The following is a 24,700-nucleotide window of genomic DNA, read 5'->3' on the forward strand; positions in this document are numbered from 1 at the left end:
GGGGGGGGGGGCGAATTGGGGCAGGCAGCCTGGGAAGGGCAGTGGGGGAAAGTTGGGGGAGAAGCGCGCGGCTGCCGGGGGGCAGCGCCTGAAGGGCGAGCCTGCCCGGGGGGGCGCCGCGGAGGAGGAGGAGGAGGAGGAAGGCAGGGCCTTGCGCGGCGCTGGGGCTCCGGAGCGAAGTTTGGTCCGGGCGCGGGGGGAGTTTGGAGAGAGGCGGGGGCGCTGCCGGGGCTTCGCCCGGGGCGCGGACCGCATCCTGCGCTTCGCCTCGCCTGTTTCTCGCACTGCCAGTGTGCGGCGCTTTTCCATACGCCGAATTAATTTATTAGATTTATATGCCGGCGTAATCTCCAAGCAGAGCAGGGCCCTTTGCGCGGGGATTTTTAGGGGGCGGGAGAGCAAAAGAACCGGTGCACGGTTCATAGAAGTCTTCAAAGGCCAAAATACTGAAGGCTTTGGCGGGGAGGGTAAAATGGCGATGCCGGAGGCCTTGGAGTAAGCGCAGTACAGCCCACCTGTGCTTTAAGAGTTAAAGATGCCTTTAAATATCAACATGATATTCAGACGGCCCTGAGCAGAGTGGGGGTCAGGGGTGGGCCAGCACCCTCTGTCCATCTATCCAGCTCACCCCGTCAGCCCTCAGCCCCTGTTTGGGGGCCTCCCCAGAGCAAGACCCCTCCTCTGTCACTGGGGCTAAAATTAGAGCCAGCCCTGTTGCTGCTGGGACACTAGCCATGGATCCGTCTGGGAACAGGTGGTGCCACAGCCAGGGCTTAGTGAAGAGCAGGGCTGGCCTGGACCCCGGCTCCTCTCCTCTTTCTTCTCCCCCTGCCTCTCCCCAGCCCAAACCCAAGGGCTGCACACAGCCCCTGCTGGCCTTGGAATAAAGGTCCGCCTAGCCTAGCCTAGCCTAGCCTCATGGTGGGGAAGGTTGCCATTGTGACAGGTGGAGGACATCAGGTCGGGGCTTGTCATTATGGCGATCAGCTGTGTGAGACATGGATCTTCTCTGGGACTCTTTGTCCCCAGGAGCTGCTTAGTTCCAGTAGCTAAATAGATTCCCCCCCCCCCAAGAGATGGGGAGCTGTTGTCATCTCTCCTTGGCGTGGGAGGGCATCTGGCCCTCAGAGGTCTCGGCTGTCTTGCAAAGTGTGTGCGTGAGAGAGAGAGAGAAATGAATGGGAACGTGGTCCCTCTTCTGCATCTTAAACACACCAAAGAGTAAGGGAGCAAGGAGAGCTTCACCTGGCTGTGCGCTGTGTGTTTGGTGTACGAACATTCTGGCTACTGCGGGGTTAATGCTGATCCTTCCTCTGGACAACCTCTCCAGTTGCTAACCTTTATTTATCCTGCAACTGACAGCTGAATGCCATTCATCACAGGGCTGGCATCTCTGTAGGGAGGGAGCCGCAAGCACCTCCCTTCTCGCTGCGGGGGCGCTCAGGCAAAGGTGTTGGCTTTGGGGGACTGCTCCCGCCAAGGGTTAAGCCAGGTCTGGAGGGGGACAGTGGGCAGGTCCTTCCTTGTTCAGACCTGGCGGCTTTCTCTGGGGCTGGGCTGGGCTGGGCTGGGCTGTGATGACAACAGCCAGCCGGAGCTAGCAAAGCTGCCAGGTGTATGGTTGGGTCTGTATGTTCGGCAGGGAAAAGTAGGAGAATGACTAAGGCATGTTACAGCTAAAGGCTGGCAAAATAATAAACTGATAAGGAGAGTATAAGGCCCAGCCAGAGGCATATTATGAATTAAGCAGGTGCTTAATTTCTGGCCCTAACCATGATCTCTTGAGTTTTATCCAGTTTCTGTGTGGAAAAAAATACAAAATGTTTGCTTGCTTGCTTGCTTGCTTGCCCTCCCTTTTGGGATAGAAACTTTCCTAAAACTTGGCATACAGGACCAGGAAAACACAATAGGGAAGAACAGTTAAAATGACCACTGGAGTCGAGAATGAATCTGTGTAATTTATTCATTTAGAAAGTCCTATGGAACTAACAAGATTAGAGGCCTTCTGGGTTTCCCAGAGGAGGAGGGAGTTTGGCTACTGCAAATGAAGCCCTGACTCTGGAAGCAGCTCAGGTGTTTTCTGTTTCTGAAGGATGGAGTTAAAGAGCTCCTTGTTTCCTGTTGAACATGACTGGAGAAAGTGACTGAGATGCACAACATCTGGAAAGGATGAATTTCAGGCTGGGCTGTAGGCAGAAAGGCCTTGGGGCTGGGTTTTCTTGTTACATGTCTATCCTGCCTTCTCCCATAAATTTATATTTACTAAAAAGCCATCAAGGCAGTGTGTGGCAATTTTAAACAATAGAACCTTAGCACAATCGAAATGTAAACACATTGAAAACCAGTACATATTGAAACACAAGAAATCATTGGAAATCAGTAGAATCTTTAAAAAATATGAGTGAGGAGAAAAGAGGATTAAGCACATGTCACAAGGACTAAAAGCTGTATTCTGTGTAAGATTCTGCTAACAGCACCAAGATTAGACTAATGCTGTTAACTGCTTATGGCAAACCTGGGGCAAACCTTTTTTAATGCACCCCAAAATAGTCCCTGGTCTTTGGTGTACATGTTGACTCAAACTTGTTATCTTATTATGCCCACCATCATTCATGACATTTCAGGTTTTCTGTTCGGGAACAGCTCCCTAGATTCTTGTCTCAAGTCATCCAAACTTGGTACTTAAATAGTTTAAGAATGCCAAGTCACAAAAGGGGTGTAACAAGCCCCTCCTTTCTTTGGCAGTGTTGCTTCTCTGCATTTCTATGCACCACTATTGTTTTGGCAGAATTGGCCATTGTGGCAGAATGGAGAAAAGTGAAAGGGCCGGCCAGGAGAGAGGTATAAGGTAAGATGAGGCAGGGAATAGACTAATTATAGGCTCTCATCATGCCACAGAGTAGTCTCAGATAGTAGATTCTAGATGCCGTTAAGAGTGGCCATGTGGGAGATCGACAATTATGGGTTGTACACACAGTCTAATTGGAAGTTTTCCCTGTGCAGGAGACTTTCTTAGTGGACTGGGGCCCATGCTGATGAACATATTTTGCAGAATATCATTGGAATTTTCTGGCTCAGCCATCCAAATGCTGTGGACTGTAGAGTCGTTTAGAAATCCCATGCCTGGAATGCTAGAGCATTTGGAGACTCTGCCTGTGCAATGTTCCAGATCCATGGGGACCAGAAACTTGGGATTTAAAAAGAACAGTATAATTTAATGGTGGAGCTGATCCAAATACCATGCAGACTTCCACCTGAATATGTAGAAACCCTGGACTACGTAATGCTGTGGTGCGCAATGCTGCAGTGTGCTGTACATGAGTTTCAGCATATACATAAGTTTTATTTGAAGGCCTCTGAGGTCCTCATTTCTACCCTTCCAAACTAAATTCTGAATTTTTCTTTCTGTGGAAATAATTGTGCTGGGCTGCTAGCCTGCCGGTGAGCTGAATACTATCTAGTCACAGGGTTTGTGGGTTCCTTGTTAGTCATGGGAGGCATTCTGCACAAGCTCAGAGGTACCAAATAATTTGATTTGTCCTGGCACGTGAAGAGAAGGCAGAGAGAAGATACACATTCTGTTTCTTCCCTTCACCCCTGCTGCTGCTTCTCCTAACCTGGCAGGAAACAGACAAACTTGATTGTACACTTGGTAAATAAAGACACCCCTACAGGGAATTCAGCAGAAATATCTTGCATATAACAAGATATTTGTTGTTCTGTTTCTGAGGAGGATGGGCTGAGCTAGGCAAGGATGGCGAGAGCTGCATCATGTTTGGCTGCGTGGTGACGGCAGGACTCTTAAGCAGGAGTTAAGACTCGATAAATTTTATTTCTATACCACCCAAAACGGAAGTTTGCTGAGAGCTTACAACAACACATTTTAAATCAGTGCCCTTTTAGCATTTTATCCCATTCTTCAACCAAAGGGAATGGAATGAAAATGTTCCAGACCTGTCCATAAAATGTGTGTGTGTGTGTGAGTGAGTGAGTGAGCGAGCGAGCCCGCGAGCAAAAAGGTCCCTGCCTCTCAGCTATGTGCTTACCCAGAGTTTGTAGGAATTCTTTGAACAGGTGCAGTCTCCAAAAATACTCACCCCCTCCCCAGGGCCCGTGGAGTTGGCGGATGAAGAAGGATGAGATGGGATACGGATGACCCAGGATGGAGAAATAAAAGAGGACCATTCCTTCTGTTTCCAGCACAAACCCCATCGGGGAAATTGCCCTGCAGGCCTCCTCTTTCTCCAAGTCACTAGAAGAACCTTTCAGTCTCTTCCAGGATACCTGCCATCTTGTCCTTAAATCTGCCCTCTTTGAGGGGGCTTTCCCCCGCCCCCCCAGGGGGAGCCACAAGAAAAAGGCTGTTGCCTATGTAATTGCTTTTTCAGTACCATGAATAGCGAACAATTCCTCCCGGAGAACAATTTCCTATTTTAAGCCATCTGTGTGCCCTTAACAAGGAAACTTGAAAAGAGACTGCAATCGGAGAGGGTCTGTGCGCGTATATGTTTTTACGCCAATAGGATTTAATTTGCTCGAGGGGCTTCCCTCCTGCATGTGATGCTGGGAACAGCGTGCTGACGGCCCCTTCTCCAAATTGCGCACTCATGTTTTTTTAAATACCATTTTGTTCAAGTTTTCAGGTTTTTGCACAACATGGCAATCACACTGTTCCCTTCTTTGAGTACAAGCCCTACAAGAACAGATGGGGAGAGAGGAGTGGAAGGGGAAGAAACAGAGCAAGAGGGAACTAGGGATGACAACTTGTGCCAACTGTCTCTTCAGGCTGCCTCGCACATGCATAGTCTTCCTGTGGTAACCTCAGCATCCGGTGGCAAAATGTGCTGCCACGGAGAAGAGACGCGCGATGTCTGGGTTCACACAGCACTGTGACCCATACCCAAGGGTCGAATGTGGGCGAAGGGTTGGTTGTCATTGAGTCACGAGTGGCGTCGTAGCGTGGGTAATTGTCAGGGTTGCCCAGTCCTCAAATACAAGGCTTATGAATGCCTCCTGAGCACCTATTCAGCGTTGAGAGATGGAGGGGTGTACATGCACGTGTGAGCTGGATCTTGCAGGGAAGTCAGCAGGGCCAGGCTTCATTGTTTTGCCCCTCTCTGTGGTGTAATAAAGCGGCAAGGAGTTGTTTGCGTCTTCGTGCAGCCAGATTATGAATCGATCCACAGATTTTCCCGGTGCAGAAGCTGCTGACTGGACTCTGCTGGATGTGGCATGGATGGAGGTGGTGGTTCCCCGTGTGGGTTTGACTTCCTCTCCCCTAAATGGTTTTTCCCTGCCTGGTCGGCCGCACAGCTCATTTCTGCTATTATAGGCGCTGCAAACAGCAGCGTTTTTCTTAGACTCTAATCCGGACTGTTTCCATTGTTCGTATCCTTTCTGACAATTCAAAATGCACGGGTGTTGAACCCCTGCAAGCAAAGGAAAAGTGCTCACCTGCAGACTTTGCTTCCTCATACGTACCAAGTTGCTGTAGAAATGCAAGCGGATCCATCAGCTGTCTTGAGAATTTCTTCACATATGTTGAAAAAGCCAGATTCTAGCCCACTGTGTATTTATGAGTGACAGGGTGCATTCCAGGCCTGTGTTGTGTGAGTCAGGAGCAGACTCCCATGCTTGGGTTGGCAGCAGGAGTTGGCAGCCTGTGTCCCCGTGCCCAAAATGTCCCCTGCCATGACTGACCCAGGTTCTCCTTGCCAAAGGCAAACATTTCAGGTGATCAGGAAGGGAGGTGAGGAAGAAACTTTCAGGGCAGAGACTGGACGGCAGACAGTGCCAAAACGGGATCTGGCCCTCTCGCCTCTCCTCCAGCCGCTCCCAGCAGAGGAGCTGCAGAGGTTATTCCCTTGGCAGGTGCCTCTTGGCCTGTGATACGGCCATATGCATATCGCTTCCCTACCACACCACCCTGCCAGCCCTGTGGGCTAGTGGAACTGGCCACGTGTCTGCCCCTGGAGGTGAAAGAGCCTGCAAAGTCACTGATCTCTGTGCAAACGGAGCATAGTCCTGAACTGAGGTGGCACATTCTCCAGGCAGAAATAGGCCCTCCCTGAAACCTGATCACCTGGGAAGGATGAGGCCAAAGGGGGTGGTGAGCTGAGACTGCTGGATGGCCCGCGAGAGGGAATGAAAGGGAGGCAGGGAACAGAGGGCAGGGGAGAGGAGAGGTTTGTGGGTATGGAGGGCAGTGTCGACTTTCCTCATTCATTGTGTCTGCGCTTGTGCTTGCACTCAGAGGTGAATCACATCTGTTCCCATTCATATGTGGGCCACTGAGGCTGAGCGGATGCACTGCGCTCAGGACCAGACGGCAGAGTCCATTGCACAGGACTTGAGCTGCGGGCCTCCTAAGTCAAAAAGGGACTATTTATTTACTTATTTAGCAAGTTTCTATGCCGCCCCATTCGCCGAAGCCTCGGGGCGGCTCACAACAATAAATAAATACGCAATTAACCATATAAAACAATGTAATTGTAGACGTCCTGGCCAAAGATATAAAATCAATAAATAATGTTAATTAAAATGACATTTAAATAAAAAGGTCTTGGCCTGGTGCCGAAAAGCAAATAACGACAGCGCCAGGTGGACCTCTCTGGGGAGCACATTCCATAGATTTTACCATAGAGACTAGCTCTCCCCTTTCCCTCTTACAAAACTTTTCTAGCTCTTTAAATAAGTATTCAGAAATGCAAAACAATTCATATCCAGGCTTCATTGAGGTGAACAACTATTAAATGCCAGCACATTAGCTAAAACGTTGCATATTATCTTCTTGTGCTGAATCTTGCCTACACTCAACTATTGCAATCCAGATCTCTCGGGATGGCAGCAATCCTCCTTTTCTGAAGAATTCTTGGCTGAATTCAGGGTTTCCAAACTCTGCACCAGTGCTCTCGTTTGGTGCGGTTCCTGCAGAGATTCCCAGATCTTGGGCTGGGCACCCTAGTATGCTGGAAGAGAGATTAGTTGAGTGCTCCTGTCTCCTTTGCAGAAGACTGTGTCGCGCCCCGCACAGCTTCCGTCAGACTTCGCTTGGCTTTCTTTAGCCTCTTCTGGGCAGCCAGGTCATCCTGCCCCATCTAGGCATCAGGTGTGCTTTGAGCTTCCTGACCCCAGAAAAGCTTGTCTGTTGCATTCTTGTGTGAGTTGCCACACTGGACTAGGCCAGTGAGGAGGTGTGCTGGCTTTGGGCCTGCTACTAGGTCTGAGGGAGAGCTCTTGGCAACATGCCTTCCAGCACAACCCTGCCCAGTTCAGTGGGCTGATAGGCTTACCTGGAGGTTTCTGGGCTAGTGCTCTAATGAGTGCTAGATAACTGGGTAAGGAAGCTGCTGTGTTGACATCCTGCAGTGGCTGAGACAGGGAGTGGTTCTTGGAAAATGGAAGGGTAATCCTCCTGAAAAACTATGTAAAGTGAGGGGTGCTGAGGCAGATGGCGGCGCTGGCCTCGTCCAGGGTGCGAGGTCTCCAGCAAGTCCATGCGCGTACTGGCTGGATGGCCCAGTTGGGAATCCCTGAGGATGAGCGCTTCTTCTGCTCCACAAGCCCAGAGTTAATCCTTTGGGATGGAAAAAGTACAGCATGCGTCTAGATTTGATTCAGGGTGGTCTCAGCTGTGAGCAGAATGAGAAAACCTGGGTTTGTGGTTGTCTTTCTGTGTCTGGCCAGTGCCTTTTATATCAGGGGCTCCAGTTCACATCAGCCCTGGCCACGCTAACTGGGGCTGATGGGAGGTTAAACCCAATGGAAAGACTACATCTGATGCCTGGCTCGCGTATGTATTTCGGCGCTTGGTCACTGCAGCATCGAGCAAAGACTGCCATGGCAGAGTGAACCAGACCTTCCATCTGACACCCCAGTGGAACTTGCCTGATCATCCAATGCCATCACTTAAGCACTGTTTCTCAATGAGGCCAGTTCATGTGTTCTGCTGGTTTTGATTTCTAGGGTGCAGGCTACCCTGAAAGGCAGCAGTCTCCAAGACTTCCGGACATTTTTCCTGGGCTTGCAAACCGAGACTGGAGGAACACCCAAGTGGCCCACAGAAGTCAGTCCTTGGTCCATCCAGCCCAGCACTCTCCGTGGTGATGCCACAGAAATTTGGGGTTCCTGGCAGGTTTCCCTCCTAGCTTCTCCTGGAGGAGCCAAGGATGGAGACTGGGGCCTGTATAGCTATGCTCTGCCCATTTTCAAATGGAGATGCCAAGGCTGAACTTGGGAATTTCTGCCTGCAGATTCTCGTGGGGATGTCATTTCAGGAATACCAAATTCAGTGAGATCTCCTTTTCTGCACTGGAGGAAGAAAATTTTCCAGCCCCTAATGCTGGACGTTCCCCAAATTTCACCCCCACTTTCCTGAAAGGCTTTTTAAATGGGTGTCTTTCTCCTCCCTGCCTTAGATATCTGCTTGGGTGTAGCAGCTGAAGGACAAATATATAAGCACTGCTAGTCCTACCTCCCAAGCATTCTGTGAAAGGACCGCCATCTGCAGAGGCATTTTAAGTCTTGGCAAGTGGTTTTCGCTTGTAAATGACTTGTCTGCTCCCCAGAGGCAGCGGCATAACACGCTCAGCCAAAGGAGCCTGGTTCAAGCCCTGGCCTCGTCCCCACTCCTTTTTGATCCTCACAGTGGCTGAGCTGCTGCACCAGCAGAATGAGAAGAATGGAGAACCGTGCATGCATTTCAGCAGCCACCACTGCCACCACAGTTTCATTTCCTCCTCTCCATCACACGCTCTCTCTTTCTCTCCCTCCCCTACTAGCTTTAGGACGGTTTATTAGCAAGCAGTCCAGTTGTGGTGGAAGGAGACAGCCCTTCATTTGAGCCAGTGTGGTGTAGTGGTGAAGAGCATGGGACTGGGACTCAGACGACCTGGGTTCGAGTCCCCGCTCAGCCATGGAGCCAACCGGGTGACTTTGGGTCAGTCATAGACTTTCAGCCCAACCTACCTCACAGGGTTGTTGTTGTAAGCTGCCTTGAGCCCTTTTTAGGAAAAAGGCAGGATATAAATCCCCAAATAAATAAATAAATAAAAGTTTGAGTCGATTCTCTGATCCCTCATTTTTGGTCCCTCTGATCCCTCATGCTCGGGTTCCTCATGATTTGTCATTTTCTCCTCCCATAGGGATGGGGATGCAAGAAGGTTGGGGAGGCACTCAATTCCTTTCTGTTATACATCTCTTGGTTCATTCAGCCTGTTTGTACTGGAGGAAGAGGAGAATTAGTGGGACAGAAAGAGGAGAAAGCAAAGGGTTTGGGGATGCTAGTCTCCCTAACACTGTAAGAGCAGATGCATTCCTGCAGTGGGTTTTTCTGAAGACACAGGATAAATAAACATGCTGAGACAGAATATAAAATATTTTGCAAGTTAAGGTTTCTGAAGACATAGGACAGACAGACAGACAGACATGGCAAGGCCGCCACCCTGTGCATGGTTAGACCCTTCAATTTTGACCTTGCCATGGTCACTGGGGAATACTGGGAGCTCTAAGGCTCTTTTTGTGTCAAAACATGCCTAGGATGGTATCCTAAACAGCTCTTGCTTCCCCACTTCTTTTTTCTTGGATGGAAGGGAACCCAAGTATCCTGAATCCCCACCCACTTTGTCAGTGTCAAATGTTAGCCCTTGCCAAGAAGCAGCTGACAGACAAGTCAGGGATACCGCGCTCTCTTTCCCGGATGATTTCTGAGTCATTCTCCCCACATTTGGCCGCGTTTCAGGGCCCCCACGACATTGGCGAATGTGCCCTTTCTCTGGGTAATTCGGTGCTCCATCATGTCTCCATGCCCTTGATCGCTGCCGGCTGCAGGAAATGACAGGCTCCCTGCGATACGAAGCCTGCAGATCTGTGCTTCTCATGACTCCATTATCCTCTTTCATTAATTAGGGGTATTTAGCATCAAACGGTGTTACAGTCCTGTGTCTCTGGTACTTTCTGAAACAGACCAACAGCCCCAGGACACAGGGAAGCAAACCTGATTAGGAAAGCTCTCTTCTAACCAGGCAACTCTGATGTTTTATTCCTGATAGTGCTCTGTACATGCTCAGGGGTATTTTTTTCCACACAGTAGCCTTTGAGACTGAGATATGTCAGAAAGTAAACCCTGCCTGCATTCATTCTTTCACCATGTTCACAAATTCCCAGTGCAGTGAATGTGTAATATCACAAATGAAAAAGTGACTGTGAGTTTTGCTGAGTTAAGGTTTGAACCCAGATAATTCAGGGTCAGCTTATGATGCCACCTTTTAATAGACTGTGCTTTTAACAACTATAAAGCAAGTAGAAATCAACAGGGGCAGCTTTTCATATCTGTATCAGGAAACAGATTAACCTGCTGATTTTTCACTCTAAAGATACAGACAACAGGAATCCAGCTGTGTTAACCTGATTGTGGCTTGTTAACCACAAACAACCCATAAAGAGAAGCTATGCTTGGTTGCTGGGTCATAAACTAGATTTCTCACCATGGTTTATTATCTTGACTGGGTTCAGACAACACAACCCATGTTGCAGCAACAACTCCCTGATAACCCATTCTCTATCCATACACAGTATGGGATGAGCGAGGGTTATTTTTAGTCTTTGCACAGGAAGGCATACAAACAGAGCTTGGTTGTTGACATGGCCACTAATCACCTTGCCTGTAGGAGGAAATTTTAAAGAGAATGGTAACCTTGCAGCTAAGGAGAGCATCAAGTTGGTGCTGTATTTTCGGGAAAGCACAGTTTTAAAGTGCAGTGCTATCGTGGTAATATAAATAAACACTTTTCCAGTTACAGTGTGTCGCTCCTCCAGGTCTAGTGTAATGGAGGACAGAGAAGGTAAGCTAGGGCTAAGGGTGTGTAATGGAGGGGACATGGAATTAAGGGAGATTGTGTGTCATTGCACATTGTTGTATACGGCTTCAGGCCTCAACATTTTGGCCATACTGAGCAAACGGGATCATGAACTGAATCTCTGAGGCAGAAAATGGAAGACACTAACCCAGATAACTGAACAATTATTTTGATTGCATTGTGTTTGTGTCCCACCCAGGACTGCTTACATTGCTCCATTTTACCCTCACAACAGCCTTGTGAGGTTGGACAGGACTGGCCCAAAGTGGTCCAGGGAGCTTCATGGGAGCCGGGACGAGGACCCGGGTCTCCCAAATCCTCAGTCCGACACTCAGCACCACACTGTACAAACTCTCATTGGTGCCTTTTACGGGGCCCAAAATGGCTGCCTCATGCGCAAGCTTGTGTGCCTCTTACTACAAGGGTGGGTTGAAGTGAGCGAATAAACCTTCGCGGGGGAAGTGGGCAGGTGAGCCAAGGAAAGTGCCAGGTGAATCATGACTGTTGTGAGTGAAATGGTTTTTGGCCTTTCCCTTTCTTTAGTCCTTGACGCTCCTCACAAAGCAGCCTTTCAAAGACAGAACGAGAGTGGAAGCCGGAAGCCTTCCCCTCACGCGCGCGCATTTCATACGCTGACTGAAAATGCGCCGGAAAAGTGCAGAGCAGGCCCAGGAGGGGAAACCCGTCGCTATGGCGGAAACAGTGGAGGGCGTCCATTTGGCCTTCAATTCTGTCCATGTGGATAGCCTTGAATTGGGAGCATTCGCACGTTAGACTGAAGGAGGGATTGGGGACCCTGTGGGAGAGGCTGGAGTTCATGGTTCTCCACACTTCTTGAGGAGGCCTCAAGCCTTTTCTTTCCGTGCATTTCTGTGCTACTTTTCATTAAAAAAACCCAAAACACCCAATCGTATGCTAAAATACCTTAAAACCAATCAGTAAAACAGTGATAAAACACCCAGTGTTGCTAGAAAGGCGAAGATTCCTGGGCAATGAAATGTGTTTTAAGTTGTAGCAGGAAAACTGCACCCTGGGTGGCTGCCTGGTCTCGGTGGGAATTCATAGTGGGTCCCACCACAGAGAAGGCCCTTCTCTGCACCACGGTCAAAGTAACAGCCGCAGGCCGTGATGTGGTAAGCAAGGCCTCCCTTTCAGAAAGTAGAGAGTGGGGCAGCCTCTCTGAGGGAAGGTGGTTGTTCCAGTAACCAACCCTGAGCCGTTCAGGGCAAAGATGGGCCACTTGAGGCTCTCCAGGGCTCTTGGCCTACAGCTCCCATCATCCCTCAACATTGGCTGTGCTGGCTGCTGCTCATGGAAGTTGCAGGCCAAAAGACACAGAGAGTTGCCTGCAGCTCACCTGAGGCTTAGGGCCTTATCAGCGAGCAGGAATACCTGGAACATAGTTTGGTAGCTAATGGCAGCCACCACAGCTCTTGGAGTCATAACAGACAGACATGGATATGGCATGCCATCTAAGAAATGGGCAGTAGCTTTTGCTCATGAAATGGTAAGCTATTCCGTTCACCTTCGAGATAATTCCTTCAGTATCGTAAAATAGCTTCTACTTTGCAGTTTTGGTCATATGTCCATTTATTTGAAATTGATTTGCTTGCTTCAGTGGCCAAATACTCCACTGAAAATCTCTGTTGTTTGGCAGCCATGCTGTTTAGATCAGCATTAATCCATGATGGGGCGAGTCGCCCACCTGCAGTCAGCATCGCTAGCTATCCTGTTCTTCAGCTCTTTGGAAAGTCGGGCAGCGGCCCCAACTGGAGCGCTTCGTTCCCTTCTCATGTAGCTGCATGTGCGTGTGCATGTCGGGTCATTAAAGAAATGATCCTGATGGCTATATGCTACCTCCAGTATCAGAGGCCGTATGGCTGCGTACACCAGTTTGGAGGAACACCGGTCCTGCTTGTGCGATTTCTCTCGGCAGTCGGTTGGCTGCTGTGTGAACTAGATGGGCCTTCGTGTGACCCATGGCCGTTCTGTTCTCAGGAGCTACTTTGTAATGACACCATTTTTCATCCGTTCGTCTGCTCTTGATGAGCGCGGTTCTCCAGAGTCTCAGACGGAGGAAACATATGCTCAGTCACGGAGCTGTGATTCGGGAAGAGGGAGAGTGAGGTGGATAGATTCAGTAGGCCCATCACGTGTAAGATGAGGCGCGGGGCTTGATTTAATTTTGGAGCAAGATGTCTGCAGGGACACGGCCACGCCGCTTGCATCATCACACAGAGGCCGCTCAGGCATGGTCCCCGGTGTCCTAGGATGGCTCAGCTGTCACTGAGTTGTCAAGGAGTAGATCGCCAGCTGGGGGAACGGATTTTCATAGGAATCTTTTTCTTCCATCCAGACTTCTGACCAAGGTGGTCAGAGCTCGTATTTATGTTCTGCATTTTTCTACCGCCCAATTGCTGAAACTCTCTGGGGGAATTTACAAAACTAATGCTAAGCCATAAAACACAGAACTATATATTCAGAAAAATGAAACATCTGAAACAAAGCAGACACAGATAAACACAACATAAAACCAACAGCAAACAGCAGCAGCAGAAGAGATTATACATTTTACAAACAAAAACATCTCGAAGAATAAGATTATTAGCCTTGAAAAGACCACAATGCAGAGGCCAGGTGAACCTCTCTGAGGAAAGAATTCCACTGAAAAGGCCCAATAGGGACATAAATTAGTTTCCAACATGGTACCTGAGGAGGTATAGCTATGGAATAAACTAAGCCCTTTTAAAATGTAAAGCTGCATTAATCCATGGTTAACTCTCCCTCCTTAACCGCATGGGGTCTTATTTATAAGAGGCAAATTACAAGAATTTCTTACCTTGTTAAAATATGTAAAATCAGTCTAAGAAGCTTCTGATGCATTCCACTTAGCATAAAAGAGCATAACTTCTTGTAGTGCTGAGCTAACTATCTGTATTTAATGTGAAAAGGGATGTGATGAAGGACCTGCTAGAACTGAATGATTAAGTTACTAGGATGTTACAGAAGAACATGAGAGGAAGCAGGCCAAGGAAAGCTGGAACAGGGTTAGGTGCAGTTCTGAGAAAAAGGGGGAAAGGAAGATGGCTGGGAGAAGAAAGAAACAAGGAAGGAAACAGGCTGAGCATCTATGGGAATGATTTCACATCTAGGATATTCTGCCATAGGCCAGCGGTTTGGATTCGCCAATCCAACAGGCCTGGCCTTTGACTTGTGCAATTTTGAGATACAATTTTCTCTTTCAGGATGATGAAGTCGTGCTTCAGTGTTCAGCCACAATCCTAAAGGAACAGCTGAAGTTATGCCTGGCTGCTGAAGGCTTTGGAAACCGGCTATGTTTCCTGGAACCTACCTCCAATGCTCAGGTACATTCTGGGAAAAGCGAAGCTGGGAAGGATGGTCTCCTGGGTGGAATGGCGACATTGACTAGAGTTTATTGAGGCATTTTATTGTTGCAAACTGGGCCAGGAACTGATCCAGTTCATGGGACCAAAAGAAAACCTAGGCATCAGAGCTGCAGATAGTGGCTAGTGGTTAGCCAGGAGGAGACAAGCACATTTTTATCACACACACTTGAGCTTTGAAGGCTTCCTCCAGGGTAAAGGTGAGACTTGACTAATCCAAACTTTCACATAGTATTGACTGTGCAAACTTCATCAACAATATATTTGCATTTCTTTTCTCGGACAGCAGAACATTTTCAAGAAGAACTTCTTGTTCACTCCAGCCAGGGCGGGTGTGAAGACTAGGTGTGTCTGGGCACCTGCCAAGGGTCTGCAGCCCAGCAGGGACCCACTGAGAAGGACCCCTTGGAGTTGTTCCTCCTTTTTACCATTGCAATCCGCTAGTCCCTCTGCCTCTTTGGCTCTGATAACAGTGGTGACAAGAAGAAACAATAGATGCCATGTCCTGCTTACTGACCGGCTCACTGCCTGATGAGCAAGCACGTAATAATGAGAAGAGGAATGGGGATAGCCTGTAGTGACAGTGGGGACTTTGGGCTGGTTCTGACTCCAATAGTAAAGTACTTCTTGTCTGTACTGTCTCAGCCATGAGTATAATGTGGAGTAAATGACCCCTTTTTGCTTTGGACTGCCTTCTGCTAGAGTAGGAGATACTCAAGCCTTGAATATTTCTCTAGTCAGCTAGGCTTGGTGGGAAAGTAGATCACGTGTATGTGTTGAAAAGCACACTTTCTTGAGAAGTCTCAGTACGGAGTAAATCACACCTCTCCGTTGTAACCTCTGATGTAGACTGTGTCTGCTAAATCTCACATTGTGTTCTGATGCAAGATGGAGTCTGCCTGCTGTAAATCAACACCAAAGCAAGCACACAAGTGTGTGTTAATTGGTGCCTCTGTGAGTGTTGTAATTTTCATACATAGTAATTGGATAGGTTTCTATTTCTCTCTGTATAACCAAAGGATGTTATATAAGCGAGGGGCATTGTGGTGGTGGTGTGTGTGTGTGTGGAGATACTTGTTCCTGTCAGGAGATAACCTGGCTACTTCAGCTCTTTCTCCTCCACTTGTTGATGTACCTGCTTTATTAAGCTTAACTTGAATAAACCTGTACACAGAGTAAAGTCTCTTTGCTTCCACACCAGCCATTCCGTGTTAGCCACACACTGTGTGAGGGGTATTTTGTGTGCAGCGATTTGTGTGTCTTCTCCGCTGTCTCCTGGTACATCTGGGAGTTCTGCAGAACCCTTCCCATGAACCTCCTGGTTACGCACCCACCCCCGTAACTTTGTCCTCTCTCTCCATGTAGAAAGTCCCTCCAGATCTGGCCATATGCTGCTTCAGCCTGGAACAGTCCTTGTCGGTACGAGCCCTGCAGGAGATGCTGGCCAACACCGTAGAGGTGGGCTCCGAGGTAAGGACCACAAACTTTTCCTCTGTTTGAGGCTGTACAGTTTAGCTGAGCCTGTGGCAAAATCTGACTGAGTTAAGCAGACGGGATGGGCACATGTGTGTGAGTGTTTAAGGCAGCCGTGGGCCGCTCACAGCCCATGGGCCGGACACAGGCCATCCCTGTTTGTTCACACGCACACGTGCCCACAGAGTGTCCCCTGCGGCCTCCTTGGTTGCCAGATCCCTGGCAGTTTTCTTGGGAAACAAGGCATGCAGGAACACACGCCTGGTTTCCCAGGAGGTGCACACTCTTCCCAGACTGCCAGACAGTTTTTTGGTGGGATGGCCAGAAGTGCCATTCTCAGAGAAAGAGGCTCAGGGGCTTCTGGTGGGGGAAGGTTACAGCCCATAGTGCTTTCCAGTGGCACAGCGTGGACCCACAACACAGAGTTGTGGGTCCACAAACTTGTTCACTGCTGGACCCGTGTCCCTCATGTACCGGGCATCACTGTGAACAAATGGAGGTTAACCTCCACACATTTGAATCTTATACCTTTGCCTGGATACCGTGTATTATGCTTCCCACATTCGTTTGGAAGGGAGAATAATGATGTTGATGTGTAGAAGCCAGGGCTTGGAGGCTCCAGATGGCAGTTGATAGATGTTGCTTCCCTACTATCCCTCTTCTTTAAGGTTACCTTCCCTTTTTCACCCACTTTTAATGGAAAATCCAGACAACATTGCTACCAGATTGTTGCGTTCCACTATTTTCCACGCTATTCACTGCTGCTTTTTTTCACATTTGATTTGTGGAGGTTTTGTTTGCAATAAAATTTAACTGTCTGTCCACAATAGGCTCACATAGTGCTAGGAAGGCTTTTCGGGGCTAGGGTGCATTTAATTAGTAGCTTAGTCCTTGTGAAGGTTGAGGAATTGATTAATTGCCCCTTTAAAAATCAGCTTGTGTTTCCTGCTGGGCAGAGTTTTCTCAGTAGTTTCCTTTTGTAACTTTCTGGTATTGGAGCAGACCAACGTTATTTCATTATCAAGGATGGAAAGTTGTAAGAGGAAACTGGTAACTAGAGACCTTTGCCTCAAACAAATGCTGAATACTTAAGGGACAACCCATCACTAATACCCCAGCAATAAAATGGGCAAGACCTGCTTTTAATCGACTGTACAAGAGACCTTTGCCAGGTGGCGTTTATTTGTGAGTAAGTATTATAGAAGGGTAATGGGAAAGGGCATTGCTGGATCGCAGAGCACAGTGTACAGCCGCTGATTTAATTCTTCTTTCTGCTGGTGGAAAAGCAGTGCCTCAGCAATGCTAAAAGGCTCTAGTAGGGAAGCAACCAGGTACCAACTTCGTGTGGCCTTGATCCTATTCCTTTGACAGCTACCTAACAAGCAGAATTCAACAGGCGAATCTTTCGCTGGTTTTTCCATCTCTTTGCTGTAGAAAACTTCACCTGCTGCATTTAATTGCTGGCTGTTATGCAGTGGTCAAAGGTAAAGACCATTTGTCCGCTAATGCAACAATGGTAGCAACAACAAAAAAACTCAGGACAGCAGCTGCTAGATAACATCCCAACCACAAGGTCTGATTGGGTGTGTGGTCCTGGTTCACTTCAGCAGCTCCGTTTAGCTTTGAAAATTTCCTGCACGTGTGCTCTGAGGGTGTGGTGAGAAGATCCTCTCTGCCTGGGGATGGGTGTGGGGGGGGGGTGTCTTTAGGATGCTGATTAGGACAGCCAGTGACTTGCAGGTATTCCAGTGTCCCCATACATGTATGTCTCAGTATCTAGAATGGTTCATCTTTTCTTCCTCTTCTTTCCTTTGGCTTCTCAATTCCGCCGGCTGATCCTCTAGGGTGTTGACTTGGACAAGTGGGTAGGTGCCGTCTTCACTGCCGTGATCCCACCCACACCCTTCCTTTCTAAATCTCTTCTCTCCCTCCTCCCTGGCCTGTTTTGGTGTGCATACCCATCTCCTCTCCTCCTCCTGGGGGTTCTCACCTCCCCAAGTGCAGCCAGAAACAGGTGTGTGTAGCAGGTTAAGAGAAGCTGGCAGATTTGCGGTGGGGGTGGGTGATGCAGAGATTCCTGAATCCAAGCCCATTCCACACCTCTGTAAGAAACCCACAGTTGAGTTGGGGTTGTAGGTCTGTTAAAAGGAAGTGGGGTTCAGATAGTCATGACTATGTGTTTTCTAGAACCCTCTTGTCACCTCGTTTTACTAGCTTGGTTCCTGTACCCCTGACAGCCAGCAGCAATTTAGCTGGTAAAGCTTTTCCTGAGATGAAGCATATGGGGAGGGGAAAGGTGCGATTGCTTGATTTCTGTCAGCCAGCCTGCTCTCAGAAGCACAGGAGTAGTAAAAGGAGTGTCATCCTTGTTACAGAGGAGCAGAACTGAGGCCTAAAGGTTTCTCACCTGAATGTTCCACCACAGGGGTCTTTAAACCACTAAACCCCTTCCCATCGAATTATTGCGTTCATTCCCCCTCATTCAAGTCGGCTAGGTCAAACAGCTGCATTTTAGCAGCAGATGCAGTCTCCTTTTACAAGGCAACCTATTTTTCTTTCCTCTGGGAGAGAGACGTTGTCTTTCAGTTCCAAATAGGGTGGTGTACGATTGGTGGTGTAAGATTGACTGCAAATGTGAGGGATTGCTCTCTGGAAAAGAGGTTAATGGGAGGCAAAGAAGATCTTCATCTTTCTTCTGTAGATAGGAACCAGGTGGAACCCCCTTCCCTCACAACCTATAAATAACTCTCCTTTCCCTTCCTCTACCCCTCGACTCACTAGCTCTCACTCCATTTCTCCAGTGCACCTCCTTCCTCCATCCCTTGGCTGTGGTTTCCCATTGCTCAACCCAGACTATTGTCTGCCTCTCCTCATTTCATTGCATGGTTCCTGCGAGCGGACAGGGCGAACCCTTCCCATGTTGGGGCATCTGTTACAAGCTGGTGGTAGAGTGCAGTATGTTGAAACGGACATGCTCTTTTGCTCTGTGAGATGGAGCAGTTACTGTGTGCGTGTGTTGAGGGAAGATCAGATGATCTCATGGGTCAACTGGAATCCACTGTGGGCGCTGGGCATCCCCTCCATCTCACCCTGCTGCAGTGCCTTGTGTGTGGTCTCTTTTCCCTCTGCGAGATGCTGCCTGTGTCTCCGCTCCTTAGCCACTGGGGCACTGCGTGGGAAATGATGTTCCTTTCCATGATTGTTTGCACCAGTTCTTCTAACGGCACTTAGAATGGTCATGATCATGGAACGTGGCCTGCTTGATTGTGATCATATCCGTGCCCACCCTGCCGTGGCTTATACGAAGAATGCCCATGAAATGTAGACCATAAGCAACCTGCACTGGGCCTGCTCTCTACCTACTGTATTGGAACAAATACAGTACCTTGCCTTGAGCTCCACGAAGGAATGACAGTTCTCGGCTGTGACCGATAAATAACTAACAGAAAATTAGATCTCTCCAGTTCTGGGCCCGTATGCATGGTCCAAGCAAAGAGTTATGGCGATGTGCACCGAGGTAGTTTGAAATGTACAGTAACAATCACAAATACGGTAGTTACGTGGACTTCAGACGCTCTTTTATAAAGACTCTTTGATTAAGACCTTCACCATACAAGGTAGACTTGAGTACTGCTCTCACAGTTGTTCCCAAACTGTGCACATCAGTGTGACTTGAGTCTTGCTATGAGGAATACTTTGTTTAAGAATTAGAGTTTCCTGTAAGGCCCTGGACAAGCCTCTGTTCACTTGCCTTCTGAGTGTTGTCTGAATTAGGAGTGAGTGAAGGTGCAGCCACGGCAGAAACACACCAGACTCATCTAAACTTGGAGGATGGTCACCCACTGCAGATCCATGACCCAATTTACATAAACACAAGCTGGTTGAGAAGCCACAGAGACTCGTTAATCACCCTGCATCTGCTGGTTGCATGCCAGCTGATCTGCATAATTACCTGCGCCAGGTGTGGCTTCTCATGTCATCTGAAACTTGTTGGGGAATTAACAAACTACCTGAACTTATTTCGTATGGTTGTGCAGTGGTTTGTTAACTACCCCAACAAGCCACCTTGGCCGGGTTGGATAGCCAGAGTGGTGGGGGCTGGCATCAGCAACCCGGAGCCCGTGGGCTCCACAACCCACTGTAGCCAATAGACCAAGACAGGCCAAAGTGATTGCGCAGACCAAGTAGCCCCTTCTGAGGCTGGATAGTTTTGCAACATCTCAAGGCGTGTGCTTAGCGAGGCAAGATGAGAGCATCACAGAAGCTCGCAAAAGCACGCTTTAAAAGCAAACTTGCATCCATCCAAGCCACAGTGCCACTACACCGCTGCTTTGCGATTACAAGCAACCTGTACATTGTTGTGTCCTCAGACTTTGTAGTGGAGTGACTCGTTACGTAATGACATCAACTCTTGTGGGAACTGTGCCGGTCGTTTGAGTCACTGCAAAGGAGATCACGATGACACGCTAGTTTTTCTAGAGTGCTGTGTAATGACAGAGCCAGCCTGTGTCTGCTGGGCACATGTGCCTTTCTTGGCTTGGCTGATGCATCTGAGAAAGAAATGTATCTGGAAACGTTATTTGGCACGGCAGAATATAATCGCATACGTATGTGGAGGACCAGGAAGCCTCTTGGGGTCAAACGTCGTTGTTCTGTGATATGGGAAGAGGCTTCGTGTTTTGAGGGGAGCTTTTCTTTGCTTGTTCCTCCTGAGGCAAATCTCCAAATCCTATTTAGGGTGAATGCTGTTCTGTCTTGTTCATCCTGGGTCCCTTGGAAAAATAGCTTGGAAGGAAATTTTCCAGTAGATAGAACGGCTCAGGGTCGTTTTGTGGAGATAAACATGAACAACAATTTATCAAGTGGTAACACCACCGAGGCACTTGGAAAGCCGATTGTTGCAGTGCCCTGCCAAGGGCTGAGCAGAAATTCTGCCATATGTCAAGTGCTGCTGGGTGGTAAAAAATCAGTAAGAAAAAGTAATCCTTGTTGACTCATTTTGCCAGCTTTTCGAGGGCAGCTTTTTAACATCTGCATTGTGGGTTTATTGTAAACCTGATTTGCAGGGCAGGTTGGTTTGTTTGGGTCAAATATGAGCTGTTGGTGTTTCCATTACACCCTGTGTGTATTATTCAGCATTTGGTAGGTTTAAAACCATCTCCATCTCTTGGCTCCTCTGTTGCAACTGCAAGGGCTGGGACCCTTTGAAACATCATAGAGTGCACTCCAGGATCCTTAAGGAAAAGAATCGGTAGCCCGTATCGTTGTGAGATGTGGCATGAGGTCGAAGGAGTGCTTCACACGACGTCCCGTGCGAGGGCTCCTGATTGCACCCCATGATTCAAGTTCCTTCTGCTTCGTTCCTAGTCTTCTCAAGGTGGCGGACACCGGACCCTCCTGTACGGACACGCTATTCTTCTTCGGCATTCCCACAGTGGCATGGTAAGGGGAGGAACATTTGGGAAATTTATGTATCTTGAAGTGGGGAAAGAACAAGCCAGGCGGCTTGGGGTCATGCGGGGCACAATGCGGGATGGCTCCGGGGCCCAGAAGGGCATGGATGGCGCTCCCACAGAGCTGCGGCCAAGTGGATTTATTTTCAGGCGTGTGTCATGCGCCTTCCTCTTGGGATGCAGAAGTTGCAAGGAATCTGGAAAGGGCTTTTAGGGGATGGGTGCATGTCTTGGCAAGGAGGCTGCCAAACACTGGAAGGGCTGAGAGGCATTCTGGAGGCCAGATTTAAGACCTAAGTCGAGAGCTGAGGTCATCCAGGGTGGGTAGTGCTGGCTGTACTTTCCTTCTGTGGCCATTTGTGTGTGTGTGTGTGTGTGTGTGTGTGTGTGTGTGTAATGAGAATAAGGCCTTGATTGATAGCCCTTGAGCGTGTGTTCACACTGGCTTTTCACTGCTGATTTACTGTTGGAAATTTTGCTTGACATGTTTCCATGGTGTGTGTTGAATGCTGAGGTCCCAGTCAAGATACTTGGGCTAATACTTGGATTATCATCATGATTGTCTGACATTGTCAGGTTACATTTTTAAACAGTGACAGAAGACTTTGGGATGGTAGCATGCCAGTATTTTCAGATAATGCTTCTTCATCTGCTTCCTTTCCTTGCTTTTAGTATTTAAGCTGCCTAACCACATCCCGCTCCCTGACGGATAAACTTGCCTTTGACGTGGGCCTTCAGGAGGATGCCACAGGTACATGTCCGCGTGCTCAACGGGAAGGAAGCTGTGTGTGCTGGCCTTGTATGGTGTGTGGAGAGAAGAAATTCTGAACTGGAGCTACTATACAGCGATAACAAGGCTGTGTTGAGTTTCAGGAGAGGCTCCTCTGAGATGGATGCATCCAGCCCTTTGTGTATCCCAGGAATAGTCCTAACATAAGTGCTAATCCTATTGCAAAATAGCAATGCCCAAAAATGCATCTAGGAAATCCAATTCTCCACTAAGAAAAGAATTCTGTGAAACTGAGCAGATATCCATAACCTATGTGCTATCCCCCTGCTTTCCTCCCCTCACTCGATCTGTTTGCATCCTTTAATTTGCTTTTGATAAAGAAAGGCAAAGAGCTTTGCAAGATGCCGAAGTCTGACTGTCTGGACAACTAGAAATTTTATTCAGCCACCCACTCTGCGCTTCTGAAACTCCCCCAGGCACCACCTGTCCACTCCCAAGCATGTCCTCCTCAGCCGTGGGTGCTTGATCCCCGTGCCCGGCCACCCCGGTCTGTGCCTCTTGGGTGCATCATCTCTGGTGATGCGCAGGGAGCCTTTCAGTTTGCCTGTCCCATAACATGCTTGCCTGGAGTTCCCCAAAGCCACCCGCAGTCCCTCTCTCCCCCACCAGGAGAAGCCTGCTGGTGGACCATCCACCCCGCCTCCAAGCAGCGATCGGAAGGGGAGAAGGTGCGCGTTGGTGATGACCTCATCCTTGTGAGCGTTTCCTCCGAGCGGTACCTGGTGAGTGTGTGTGTGCGGGGCGTCCATCTGCAGGAGCTGCGTGTGGGTCTGCCTTAGCCCGTAGTCAGAAATGTTGTGGTCTGGAGGCTTAGGGGCCTGGGGAATACAATGGGCAGGACATGGATGCAGGTACCCCAAAAGGCTTAAAGTTATTTAGTTGTTTTGCTTTTGGTGAGCAGGTGAGTGAATCGTTGCCTGCCTGTTTCTCTTTACCTCTTCACATGGACCAGGGAGAAGAGACTTAATGTTTAATGAAAGCTAAAAAGTAATGGAAGGACTTGGGGGGGGGGACCCCAATATCCTTGATGAGGGGGTCAAACCCCCATTGTCCCTCTCCCCATTTGCAGTGTCTCTACTTGCCTCTGTTTTCACACTGCAACTCCAAGGCTGAACCCACGCCCTGATCAAGGAGGCAGGAGCCTGCCCACCCACCTCTCATCCTCTGCTTCCTCCGTAGTCCACTTGGAAAGAAAGGGCTGATGGCATCTTGCTACATAGCCAGATTCCTCTTCCTTCTCCCCTTGCCCTCTCTTCCCGTCTAAGACATGATTCCTAAAATGTTTGGAACTGGCAACCTTCCCCGCCCATCGCATTTTTGCATAGGATAGTTGTGGTTTCTTAGTAAAGAAGTAAAGACAATTTTCACATGCTCAGGGACACTCTCCTATAACAATCCCAGACCTGAGCCCTGCCTTTGAAAACGCACTGCTGAGAAACGAAGCACTCATGAAATCTTATTCTGACTGACGCCTGAAAGACGGCATTTTCCCAGATAACCCTGCCTGGGTTTGAAAGTTTCATGGGGAGGCCATCCTCTCCCTCTTGCCACCGTCAGAGACAAGTGTAGTGGAGACACGGACCAAGGTCTTCTTCGAGGCTGCTCCAAACCTCTGGGACTCCCTGCTGAAGGGCTGGGGGAGCCCAGTGGTTCCTTTGTCATTGTCCTTCTGCCGCCAGACAGATACAAGCTGTTCTGCTGCTGAGATGGGCTCTTTTGGGCTGGGTCCTGACTTTATTTCCTTCACGAATGAGAGCTTTTAATTTATCCGCCTTTTGTATTTATTTTAATTAGGTTTATTCTAATCTTGGTTTTATTACCTTTTGCCCCCTTGAGTGCCATCATTTTTGTGGAAAGGTGTCAGATGATTCGAATTAATAGAAAACAAGCTGTGGTTGAATCCACGGAGGCTCTTCAGCCTGTTATCTCCACCTGTGCGTCTGCTTGCTATTGCTCAACAGTATCCTTACTGGTTTCTAGCACCTGTCCACAGCCAGCGGAGAACTTCAGGCAGATGCCTCCTTCATGCAAACGCTTTGGAACATGAACCCGATCTGCTCAGGCTGTGAGGAAGGTGAGTGATCTGACAGGGCGTAGACTGGGGGCATGTGATATCTGTTGATCTCTCAGTGACTTGCAATGCCACCAGGTCTCCAGGGTGTCCTGCTGGAGTTCTGGGGGTGGGTGGGACCACTTTGCGGTGCTCCTGCTCATATCTGGACAGTCGTTTGCAGGGGGGGTGCTATGCGTGCCTGCTTAACCCTGTGCCATCTCCACTTCGGCTCTCTGGTGTACCAGGGTCCCCATCTGGCAGTCATCTTATCTCCTGGCCCCACTCGGTCTCCTGGCAGGGAAAAACTCTGGCCTCCAGTTGGCACCTCTTCCTGCTTGGGAAAGGGGACAAGGCCTGGGGAGGAAGCTGCTGAGCAATTCAGTTCTGGTTACTTCTGGGTGGAAGGGAAGAGGCTTGTTCTGCTCCTGAGTTGGCCCAAAATGGGCCAGAATCACCTTGGCACATTGTATGGCTGTATTGCGTCAGGAGCGCTAGGCGTGGATTCAAAATCTCACCTCGGAACTCAGGAAGGGGCCGGAACCTGCAGCTCCTGCACTGTGTCAATGCTAATACTGATCCAGTGTTCAAGTCTGCTGAGGTCCGGTATGTGAAATGGCTCATATGCTCATTTCCCCCTTGTTGTCACTTGCTTACTCCTCTCTCTGTTTCCT

General features: G+C 48.9%; 1 protein-coding gene across 1 annotated transcript in view; it reads left to right on the plus strand.

Annotated features, from left to right (window-relative positions):
* The window catches only part of RYR1 (ryanodine receptor 1), a 110,091-nt gene that overhangs the window by 201 nt on the left and 85,190 nt on the right, over window positions 1-24,700 (plus strand). The window contains exons 2-7 of the mRNA XM_044434928.1: window positions 14,102-14,221; window positions 15,626-15,730; window positions 21,101-21,175; window positions 21,859-21,937; window positions 22,586-22,698; window positions 23,957-24,050. Of these exons, the coding sequence (XP_044290863.1) occupies window positions 14,102-14,221; window positions 15,626-15,730; window positions 21,101-21,175; window positions 21,859-21,937; window positions 22,586-22,698; window positions 23,957-24,050 (586 nt within the window). The remainder of the gene's footprint in view (window positions 1-14,101; window positions 14,222-15,625; window positions 15,731-21,100; window positions 21,176-21,858; window positions 21,938-22,585; window positions 22,699-23,956; window positions 24,051-24,700) is intronic.

This window comes from Varanus komodoensis, unplaced genomic scaffold, assembly GCF_004798865.1.
Source record: "Varanus komodoensis strain SLA01 unplaced genomic scaffold, ASM479886v1 scaffold29_1, whole genome shotgun sequence".
Taxonomy (NCBI): domain Eukaryota; kingdom Metazoa; phylum Chordata; class Lepidosauria; order Squamata; family Varanidae; genus Varanus; species Varanus komodoensis.